General features: G+C 37.0%; 1 protein-coding gene across 2 annotated transcripts in view; it reads left to right on the forward strand.

Annotated features, from left to right (window-relative positions):
- SLC41A2 (solute carrier family 41 member 2) overlaps positions 1-9,642 on the forward strand; it is a 57,730-nt gene extending 48,088 nt beyond the window's left edge. The window contains exon 10 of one of the 2 annotated variants that reach the window (XM_067536161.1): positions 7,296-9,642. In XM_067536161.1, the coding sequence (XP_067392262.1) occupies positions 7,296-7,481 (186 nt within the window). In that variant the 3' untranslated portion in view covers positions 7,482-9,642. Of the gene's footprint in view, positions 1-2,307; positions 2,467-7,295 lie in introns of those variants that run through there. The other variant, XM_067536162.1, reaches the window with a different exon arrangement.
- Positions 9,643-12,311: the final 2,669 nt, after the last annotated feature.

The following is a 12,311-nucleotide window of genomic DNA, read 5'->3' on the forward strand; positions in this document are numbered from 1 at the left end:
TGAATCTGTGAGCTGTCCTATTCCATTCTGAATTACAAAACTTGTAGTTATTTCCACTTTATGTTGAAATCAATATACTTCTTGTTTTATGAAAGATCAACATTTTAAGACTAAAAGTGCTTCTTCTTTTTTTAAATCTGAGGAGCAAATGCATATCTGTAGACAGCCAGAGCACAATAATATCCAAAGGCAATGATCAGTTATGGGCAGTCTAAACTGAGTAGGTTTGATATCCTATTGCTTTATTCATTATATTCGTTTAGGGCAACAATCTGTTGTTGTATATTTGTATTTTCTTTCTGTTATGGTGATCATGGCTACATACTGAATCTATTTATGTTCCCTCTGGTATATATTAAAAATTATTAAAAATATTAAAAATCTCCCTCTGGTATATATTAAAAATCTGCTTAATAAAGAAAAATGGATGACTTTTCTAGCCCTAAAAACTTGACATTTTCAAGATAATTAAATATAAAGGAGAACAGAGCTTTGATTGCAATGGGAACTGCCAGCTTAATGTAACTGATCTCTCCACAGCAACACCGCTCTATTTTCCAGAGTAGTCCCCCAATAGTATCTCATCAATTTGTCTTTCTTTTCCTTCATCACCAATGTGATGTGTCTCCGTTTATTGCCCCTCCCTCTTTGGGTATGATTCAAAGCCCACAGAGTCAATGGCTTCTATTAAATTCAGTGGACTCTGGAGCATTTCCATAGTGTGACTTTTTTCCCCTATCCTGATCTACTATTGTTAATTTTGTCTTCATCTCTCTCCTTTCTTCCCTATTTGTGATACCTTTGCACTCTTTTCAACTGTCTACTTTATTCAGTCCACTTCATGTATCTCTGCTGTCTCCCAGATGATGTTCTCTGGCTCGCCTGTGTAGTATAGTTGAAAACATTTATGGGAATAGAGTAATTTTGATATGTTTACATAAGTGTACATTAGCATTAATATAGATTTGGTTATTTACTAATCTATAGCATGCTATGTATAGTAAAAGAAAAACTTGTAGAAAGTCACTGAATCTACAATCACATTTTAATCTTAACCATTGACCTCTTTAAATACTAGGTTTGATTTTGAAAATTGTTTGAACTAGTCAGTATTATGATCATTTTTATAAACAAAACTGTTTTGATTTTTAGAAGTTGAAAAAAACCAGCAAATAACTTTTTTGTTCCTCTAACTTTAAATGTACAGTGTTTTTTAAAATAAATTAATTAATTGGAGCTATTGCATGAAATCCTGTCTCTGTTGAACTCAAGGGCAAAATTTCTGTTAACTTCAATGAGGTCAGTATTTCAATCATTTTATTTAAATTATGTCAGAGAAAAAGTATACCAATTTTCATGCAGGGATACTTTTTAAAAGATTATATTATAAAACTGTTTGAGGTTTTACACTCAAATGTCTGGCACATGCTTATCTATGGTACCATTCGCAGGTAATGCAAAATAAGTACTGTAAGATGTCTATATTATGTACAAATATCTACTGAGACCTATACATTACTTCATTTTATGAAAGATGCAAATAATACAGCATACATTGTCTGAGCAAACAATTGTATATTGCTGAAAATCAAACATGATGGCAGACTGATTGGGTTTGGTATGGATTATATTGTTGAGCGGGAACACATTTGTTTTCAGAAAAGTATACAAATCCAAGCTTTTGATACCTTCTTCATGAAGGTACAGTCTGGCTATGGGCCAGCAATGCATATATGATTGAATAGCTATAAGGTTCGGTTTTTTTGTTTTGAGGCACAGCATGCTTTAACTATTCGCAGCTAAGCATTAAGGTTCATTTTCAGCTTTGTCAGCCAGCAATAAAATGAAGGCAAAACTGGAGTAATGAAACCATCAGTCTTACAGCACACTGCTTTGAACATTCAAAGGCTGCCTCTGTGCTTCAGGTTCCTGCTGAGCCAATAAAGAGCTCTCTGAGGAATTTTCACACCTACCAACCAAATCTCAGCATGCAGCTGTGTTATGGATTCTGGGAATAAACAAGTAATGGGAAACTCTAGAAGCCATCACCCAGTAAATTTGCCGTGATAAAACACAATTACTCGTATCAGTAAAAATCAGAACAGTATTCTTTTGGAGCGACATATTTTGAACATTCCAGAGTTGTTTTCTATTTGACTGTAAACCAGAGAATTCAGTGGTGTTTTGATGACCCCTTTCTTTACAATGAAAAGATGTGGGTTCTACAATAACCTAAGGCCATAAAGTACCTTATTTTTATCATTTGGGAATGTTTACTAATGGCCTTATCCTGTACTACTTACACAGAGGGGAAGAATATGCCATGGAGTTCAATGCACGTTTTGCCTGAATAAGGACAGTAAGGTCTATATGCAAGGAGAATATTGCTGAATTTTAAAGACTGCTTTTTATATTATCCAAAGTTGACTTCCAAAATCTACAGTATGTACCAATACCAGAAATTCTCAAGATTTAAGGAAATGTGAAAATAAAAGCCCAATCCTGTCCCTGGTTCTGCCTGCTTTATGCCACTCGGGCAGCACAAAAAAGCTGGAAAGTCAGTTGAGGATTCCAGGGTCATGCTTATATAAAGGTATCCGCACCCAAAGTTCCACTGGTTTAATTAAATTGATTTGGAATCCTACCTTTAGTAAACCACTGCAGCTCTCTGTTTAGACCAGGCCTTAATCTTTGTCTATCAAGGTTTTATATCATACTCATCTAGGTACTCAGATACCATGGTGATAAGCACTTTAGATAGCTAGCATGTAATTATACATATTGCTTAGATACATTTTAAGAATTTTAATGCCTGATCCTATGAAATAAACAGGGGTCATCAAAGCATAGTAGTCTTCAGCAATGTCCCCTTTTTCCTAACCTTGCTTCCAACACACTTTCTATGCTAGGATCGGGAGGGAGAGGCAAGGAGCACACAGAGCTGGCTATCTGTTGATGCCGCTTAGAGATTTTCCAACATTTATATTGGTTTAGCATATGCCTGTAAATTTACAGATGCAGGTTAAACTGAAATTATAACCAGTTTTAAACAGATATGATTATCCATACAGAGAGTCACACCAGTTTAACTAAATCAGTTTGGTGCAACTTCTGTGTGTAGACCTAGCCTAAGTGTGTTATATATCAATTTGTTTACCACTTTGAATTTGGTCCATAAGTAAACAAGGAGCAAGTGGAATATACCCATGCTGGTGTCTGTTGCTTAAGAGGCAGTCTGTTGAATAATAAATGCATTATAGCTTGTGTGTTTGGTGTCCACATTCACCCCCAAGCAGAGTGAATTGCACTTTTCTAACCTGGAAGTAACTAAGGCATAGATGACAGTGGCAAGGTCCTTCTTAGAGAAGAAAGGGCATAATACTCTTCTGGAAAGCCAGAAATGGTAGAAATTCTTTCCATATTTGATGCAGGCAGTGGATTGATTCTCTTGGTTATGAATCAGAAAGAACCAGAACTGTTGACTTAGTGGCCAACAGAGAAGATTGGGTTTTGTATTGTTTTAAAATGTAATGGAACAGTCCACTTTTTGGGGGGGAAAATGAGGTATCTGAATATTCAGCAACGTATTCTCTGAGCATTCAGAGCCTGCTTTGCAAGTACTTTGAATGCAGAATTCTCATTGCAGTCAATGGAAACTCCATATATGGAGGTTTACAGGATGAGACCATTATAGGTAATTTACAGTTACTATTCAGACGAAGCCCCTGATAGGGATGCCAGGAGGGGGAAAAAATCTGAGAAATCTAATGTGTAATTAAAAATCATTTTAATTTCATCTGGGACCACAGACATTACATGTTTTAATCAAAATCCTGTGGTTATTGCATGACATCACTTATAGGTCAGCATTGTGGTTGTTTTGATGCTTTAATTGTACAGTTTTTGTATTAACATGTTTGGATTTCTTAACTGTAAACTTAAGTCTAAATATTCTGGTTTATAAATGTTGGTTTGGGGATAATTATATCATCTATTTAATTAATTTTACCCAATATGATACGTATTTGTGACCTTAATTCTACCTTTCTCCCAGAATTCATTCAGAATACTACAAATGAACATAATATCCAGTGTTTCACCCATGAAAAATATACACGTGTAAACAACCACTGTCCCATTTCCTAGCAATAACTAAATGAAATAGTAATGGGATAATAAAACTGTATTTCATAAACATTATCACACTGAAACACGGGTAAAGCATAAAATGGAACAGCAGTTAATTTAGTACTAGCAGCAAGCCGCAACAAATGCTGCCAATACACCTTCCGCATTAAAGAATATTCAGCACCGGTAAAACCCCAAGTGATCCTGGCTCCAGACCCAAATTTATGGCTGAATGTTGAAGTGACCTGGATATTTAAATGAGAGGTACATTAGAACTATGTAGCTAAATTTTGCCCATTCCTATGGTTTAGTCTTGCTGTTGTGATTACATAAGCCACATGTCTTCATGAAAGAGATTAAAATCTCTTACTTACATATAAATAAAAATATAATGTATATGTATATAATATAATTAATATGGTGTGGTTATAAAACTTTCATCAGCAAGAATTAATCTGGGTTTTATCACCATGTATTTGGCATGCATCATAATGGTGAAACCATGAGTCAGTCATGAAGAAAATCCTAAATGGACATACTGTACCAATAAAAGCTTTATAGTATACCACAGAATACCATCATGTATTTTTTTCTATACGGTGTAACACAGGAAAACTATTTTATTAATGTTTAAGAGATTTTTTAAAATGTTGGTTTTTATTGGAAATATTTTTGTTCCTTTTTGCTTGTGAAGCCAGGTGCCTTAATTATCAAGAGTCCAACTGTAGAGGGCTCAGAGGTACTAAAAATATCTTAAAATGACCAAAAATAGCTTTTCTATACTGAAAATCAGAAATTGAAAGTTTATCCCGAGGCCTACAAAGATGAGAAGCAAATTCTGAGTTCCTTTAGAAAAGGAAGACCCATTTCTAGCTCTGCAGAGTCATGAAATATTGGACTTCAAGGCACCTAGTTTTGAAAATATTGGCATGCAGTTTTAATATGAATCTGAGATGGCTGCCACAAACTTCATTCTCAAAAAGCACTCATTTCCTCTCTGTTTAATGACTGACTATCCCTTCCAGTTTCATGTTATATGTACATATGTACTATTTACTTCATGATCCTTCTCTGCATCGTTAGTACCGTGTGTAGGCTGAACAAGATGTCTTCTCAACAGTCTATTTTTGCCACCTCTCCATTATACTTTTTTCCACTGCCCTCTGACTTCAGCTGCCAATATATTTTTATCAAATTGAGTTTTATCAACACCACACTTACTAACTTTACATACTACTTTTTGTGGCACTAAATACAAAAGCCTTCTTGAAGTCCAAGTTGATTATGTCATCTGTTTCACTTCTGTCAATTCCTGTTGTCATTCACGCTAAGAAATGTATCAGATTAATTCAGCCTGACCTTCCTTTTGAAATGTCAATATGTTATTCTTTAACCAGTCTGCATCTTTCCAAGTATTATCCTATCTTTGTCCCTGATCAATGACTTTAAAGTCTCTCAATTCTGAGGCCAGTCCTTTTATGTATGCAGCTACATATGCAATTATTTCTTTGACCTTTCTGGAATACGACAGTCAGTTTATCCTCCCTTTAGTCTTGTAGAATTCAAGGACTACTTTTCTCCCAAACCCACGTCAGCCATATATTTTAGGAATGGAAATATATAGCGAAAATTTGGAGTTCTTAAATCTTTCATTTTAAAAAGTCACATTCCGCACTATGCTTTACATTGTACTGTGTACAGTATTTCTAATTAATCATATGTCTCTTTTCTGAGTAAGCAGTAAAATTGTTCTTAAAAAGAGTTCCTGCATCATTAGATAGACAATAGTTATACCAGTTTATCAATTTAAGTTATGGAGTCTGCTGTGTAGGGCCTGTAAAGGGATGTTTATGTACAGTATCTCCATATACAGACCTTTTTTGTCTGTGTGGAAGAAGGAGCTGACTGAAAGAATCTGACATAATCTTCCAAAGAAAACATCTGCTTTTAAATATATTTGTTTGGATTCCAGTAAGCACACCTAGTACATGCATAATTAGCTTAGACTACAGAGTTGCCTATTGAGAAGATGTGTTTATCTAAATAAGTTATGCATTTTTCATAAAGAAAAAACAGGGAGAGTGTTTGGTAATTTTTTCTTAAAAATCCACAAATTTAGATTTAAAATATGCTTTTGTAGTGTAAAGCATGAATTTTTTACGTTTTAAAAAAAAAAGTGTTGAGTGGAAGTTTTATAATGCTTTTAATCATTTTAGTATATTTAACATGATTTTTTGTAAACTTGGCTTTAATCTCTAGATCATTTAAATGAATCCCTGCTAGAACTGGATTACTAGTCACACATAGCTTCAGCGTTAAATTCAGGTTTCTTAGGTGTATAGCTATTCACAGCAGAATGAAGTCTTTAATACAACACTTGGAACCAAATTAAGACCTGGTGTAAAAGTGCAGCCACACAGTGCCCATGGGAATTGGGTCTGATTACACCAGGATTGAAATTGGTACTTCATCGTTTCTAGGCCATTTGCCTTGGCTCCTACTGCCTGGGTGAAATTATTCTTCAATTAACAAGTGCTCCTGTGCATCACACTAAACCTGGGTTTGTACAGCACTGCTCCCCAAAAGCCAGTCTTCCCACTTACTTTCCCAATTTCAGTCAGATTATTCCTTGTGGCATTTGGTTATTTCGATACTAATTAAACCTTAAAATGTCAGTGTTTCATGTATTTTTGTATTGAACATAACTGTGTTGTAGGACAAGGTGTGGGGAAAGTGTGCTTTTGGTGTGGACACCAGAGAGACAACTTTGATTATTGGAACTTTGGTAGTAGTTGAGACTTTGGGTACTGGGGGGAGGATGCATCTTATCTTTCCTTCCACCTTTTAGGCAGGGGTGAAAGTGATCTTGAGTTTATGGAGAGAACGGTTTGAATTGCTCATTTCCCACACCAGCAAGGCACTAACTGCCCCAGTTTACCCTACCCCAGTGTCTTCCATTACACCCAACACATTATGGCTTTCAGAGGTGCTGAGCATCCACCACCTCCTGGTGAAGTTCAGTTGGGCATCCCAGATATTCAGCACATCTTAGAAATCAGGCCTGTTAGTTTAATGTTTCTGCTAAAATAATCAGTGGAATTTTCTTAAGCATTCTAACTTCGCTCCCACTGACTTTGGATTATCTTTTGTTTACTGTTCTGCCACAGGTATTTATTTTGCTATGGATTGCTGACTGGATGGTGCACCACTTCTGGAAAAAAGGAAAAGATCCTGATAGTTTTTCTATCCCTTACCTTACTGCGTTGGGAGATCTGCTTGGAACTGCTTTATTAGCTATGAGTTTTCACTTTCTGTGGCTCATTGGTGATAGAGATGGGGATGTTGGAGACTAATCATTCAGATGGACATATTATTTGTTCCAGTAGATTCAGAAGAATAATAGGAGAAAACTGTTTATCATTCCAGTAGAAGGATTTCAAAATAATTGTTCAATTTAGTATGGGTAATTAAGGTGGGACAGATATTAAATGGCCTTAACTTTGTTTTTTATAAATGAAAGGTGGAACAGGAAGGATATTACCTGATTTTTACTCTGAAGGTGAGGAAGACTGTTACCAATTGAAAACATCTGACCAGATACAATGAAGTGTAGACTGATTGTTTGCCAAGTGTTTTGTATTAGGAAAAAATGGGGCATTTTTAAAAAGGAAAATCATGGGAAATCATATAAACCAGAGCTGTCTTTAATTGATAATAAATGGACCATGAAGAAGGGAGATGAAAACAGATCAGTGACTTATCAGGTCTTTTTTGTCCTCACAAATGGGGTGGGTATTTCATGTTACAATGCAAAAAGGGTTCATTGACTCAATAATTTCCTTCTCACGGACACAACTATTAACTGATGATGTGTTGCTAACTTTGCCATATTTAGGATTTCTCCAGTTGCCACAGGCTGTACATCAAGAATAATAATTATTGTAATGATTTGGGCCCTGATCCTCCAAACATTTTGACACATGCTTAACTTTATGCACCTCAGAGGAACTACTTGCATATGTCCAGTTAAGCACTTAGAGTAGTGTTTGCATGATTGGGCTTTCTACTGTATAGCAAGAGAAGCAACCTATTTCTTTTGTCCCTGTACCTATCTAAACCTATGGTGTAAGCAAGCACATTTAGCATGGTACTGCACTGATCTATGAGGATAAGCTAGAATGAAGCTTCTTTTCTGTTGAAAAATGTACTTTTAGTTGGGAACTGGAGAATCTTTTAGTATTAATATTAAAAGTACTGACATGGCATTGACATTTATTAAGGATTTTAAGGTTGTGTTAGTGTTCCCATTATAATGATCAGTTTTCAGGTGTTTGGTTCAGCTGTAAATATTACACCGATCAAAACTTGGGGTGTATAAGATCATGTTGCTTCTTAGAATTTTTTAAAATGTATTTGGATTATTTGAAAGTTTACATAAACTTTCAAAAACATAGGGCCAGTTTGAGCCATCAACTTTTAAACAGAAATCCTTATTAACAACAATGGTGATTTTGGTTTAAAAGCTGTGGCAGAGTATGGGCTGTAGAAAAAGAAATTACTGGCTGAATGCTTTCTTATTTGTTTAACTCAAAGCTTAAAACATGAAGTTTGGCAAATGATTAGTCTAATTATTATTTTTAAAAAATATATTAAATTATCCAGATAATCTTTTGAAAACTGGCTAAAATTTAAAAATTATAGCAGACATCCTAAATGCATAATTACATGAACCATTCTGGTTAATTGTATAAATACTATAACCAAAAATTTCAAATTTGGAGGCCTAAAATTAGACACCTAAATCCAAATTAGACTCCTAAATCAGCATATATCCTTATCCTGCAAACATTTATATATATGACTTTATGCATACGAGTAGACCCACTGAATATAATGGGATTATTCAAATTCATGAAGTTACATTTGTGCATAAATTTATACAGAATTGGGGAATTAGACACTTAAAGTTGGTCTGACTTTCAAAGGTGCCTACCTCCCTCATCTTCATGGAAAAACAGGGTGTTTACAACTCCAAAAATCAAGCCAGTTTTTTGGGTGCCTAAGCATGGAGTTAGGTGCCTAACGTTAGGCACCCTCATTTGAAAATTTTTACTTAAGCTTTTTCTTAAATTATGAATACCTAGTTAACAGATTGGAAAGGATCATAATACTGTTATACGTCTTCAACTTATGTGAGGTAAAGATGAATATCATTTTAAGTTCCCTGGCTTTTGATAGACTGTATTACTGTTATTTAAATTAGTTTATTGTAATATATATTGAGAGAAATATTCTTATTAAATTGTTTAAAAATGGGTTGGTTAACTCACTTTTTGTTTCACTTGTTTAAAATGCTGGTTTTATTCGAGGTTATAGATCTAGAAATAATTACCGAATTTAATTCTGGTGGAACTACCTTGTCATGGCAAACTTTTTTATTGGAGGAATTACTGGATTTTAAAATTCTTCATAAATGAACTGCAAAGCTCTTTAAACAATAAAAAATAGTTTCTTCTCTGCTTTGAGATACATTATATCAGTACTATTCATTCAGGTATGTGTGTATTGCAGTATTTATTATTTGCTGATAATGTGCTAAGTGTTTTCCAGACAAACAAGAAGAAATTATCCCTGCTTTGAAGAGTACACAATCTAGGGAGAGACAGAGAAGATAATCTGCACTGCAGCAGGGAGTGCGCTGCCCAGCCTGGGGGGACAGCCCTGTGCTAAAACAGCAGTATAAACCTTGCAGCTGACTCTCAAGAATAGGGAATTGGGTAATTAGGTGGGTCAGAAGCAGTGAATGGACTTGGGGGAGGGGAGCTGTTGAAGCAAAGACTGTGGAGAAACTCGAGCATGAAGGCAGTGAAGATGGGACCTAAAAGGATTTGAAGGGGAGCTGAGAGAGACAGAGGAAGAACTAAGTACATTGAGGGACAGAGGGGAGGGTAGTGGGGTAACAGAGAGCAAAATGAGTATCTTGTGGAGGCAGTGAGTGTAAAGTTCAGAGAGACAGTAGGTGAGGCAGTGCCAGGGAGCAACAAAGACCTTGCTGTAGTAAATAGAAGGCAGCTATTTGGGGAAGAAGAAAATTCTGGAGGAATAAAAGGTGGGACCCACTGCAATGTTTTCTAGAGAGAAAGGAAAAGAGAATTGGCTTGGAAGGCAAGACAGATGGAGGAGAAGAGAATGAGGGCATCATGGGGAGAAGGAGTGCGGGTTTTGAAGTCGCATGACGGGTATAGGGTGAGAGATAGCAAGGGGGTAGATGTGTAAAGAAAAATGAGGGCTTTAGGGGAAAGGGAGGGGGAGAGTGAAGGATTAAGAGGATTATGCTAAGAGGGAGGAAAAGTTGGAGATCTGGAAGCAAGAGACGGGGAGGAAATGATTGTGGTGAATGGGAGGATTCATGAACCTGGCAGGGGTGAGGTAAAAATATATAGCATGGGGACCTCAGGCAAGCTTGTGGTAGTTTTGACACAGAGTCTTTATCCTCTTATCTTTTGGGAGTAAAATTACTCCGCTGCACAGCGGCAGCATGGAAAAAGGAACAAAGTTTTCAGGGTCCACACCAATAAGGACCCATTTTAACTCTGGTAATGTTGAATTCTGTGGTAGGAAACTGACAGCTCTGCAGTACCCCACTGTTACAGGTCCCCACTGAGTGCCCCCTCTTGGCCACTTACTAGGCTGCTGTGAGGGAACACAGCCACTAGGTCTCCCTGTGTTTCAATTTCCTGAAGCCTGAATGGAGCCCAAGCCACGGCCCCAGTCCGGGGATCCCTAGACACAATCTTGGGGTATGGACATTATGATTAGCACCTTTTCCTGAGGGCTGGAACCCTCTGGGCTAAGTGCTGACCCTTCAGACTCCCCCTCGGCTTACACACGCTCTTTTGGAATCCCACTGAAGGTGAACTCTCTCAGGAGGCATATGGTAGTTGTAGCATATAGCAAGAAAACTGCACAGGATGCTGCTAAATCCATTGCTCTTTTACTTAAAAGATAACACACAAGGTTAATCATTTAGAAAACATTAAACATCCTAATGCAAGCCCCTCACTAGTTCACCCTTCCTTTGGGAGTCCTCAAGGGGACTATATTTGGGAGCCTCATCAGGCTCTTAGGTGCTGGATTGCTTCTCCCTCATCATGAGCTGGAGAAAAATGGCCAGGGAAGACTGCAAATGGAGCAGCTCCAGTCCTTTTACAACCTTCCAGTCCCTCTGCCAGGGGGATCAGCCTCCCCAGGTGATGAGAGACCCCTAGCAGGTGCCTTTGTTGCCAGGTAACTTCTCCCCTGATAAACCAGTCCATTGCATAGATCTGGTCCACATCAGCGGGAGAGCAATCCAGATTTAACAACCTTCTGTTATCAGTCCTGTACCACTACCCTTGGAATTTCAGCCCAACATTGAGGGAGACAGCCATTAAAGAAGGCCGAAGGGCCTACACATTCAAACTGGAATCTGTAACTTGGTAAATATACATTCAAGAGTTCATAATCTCACACAATTCATAAACCGAACAGACAAGTTCTCCAAATCATCACACAACTACACTTTGTGTTTAACCACATCCCAATAATAAATACTTAAAAAAAAATCTCCGCTACAGTCTTTGTTTTTTATATAATTTAAGATGGGTCTCTTTCCCACAACTCCTTTACTCCCAGCCATATCTCTTACCTCCCCTGTTTCTCTATCCGGGCATGCAGAAAACACTTCCCTGTAGCTCCATTGCATGTCCTTTTTCCTGTTTCATTCTACTGCCCACTTACATAGCATATCACTGCTTTCCACTTGGTAGAGGTCATTCTAGGTTGATAGAGGGAATGGGGATGCAGGGTTGAGCAGAAGGGAAAAGATCCCATTAGAGTGAACATTTCATGAATGGCCAGAGAATTGCAGAGAACCCTGTATATTTTACATAACCGAATACATGTGTAGCCATAAAGGTACACACCTATTATTTTCAAATTTTAGTTTATTTTGCAAAGGGAACAGTTAAAAAGTGGTACATTTCCCCCTTGAGGAAATTTTCCTGTTAGTTTCTGCAGTTCCCCTGTAGTACTTGAAGTCACAGCTACTTGAAACTGCAAAGATTGCTGTCCTAGCAGATAGTAGTGCTTTTATCAGTTAGGTAGTAGACCTCAGTCAAACAAACAAGTCCCACTTTTTTTTT

The sequence above is a fragment of the Emydura macquarii genome, unplaced genomic scaffold (assembly GCF_026122565.2).
Source record: "Emydura macquarii macquarii isolate MOO-44397 ecotype Brisbane River unplaced genomic scaffold, CSIRO-AGI_Emac_v2 contig_3530, whole genome shotgun sequence".
In the NCBI taxonomy this organism is placed as follows: domain Eukaryota; kingdom Metazoa; phylum Chordata; order Testudines; family Chelidae; genus Emydura; species Emydura macquarii.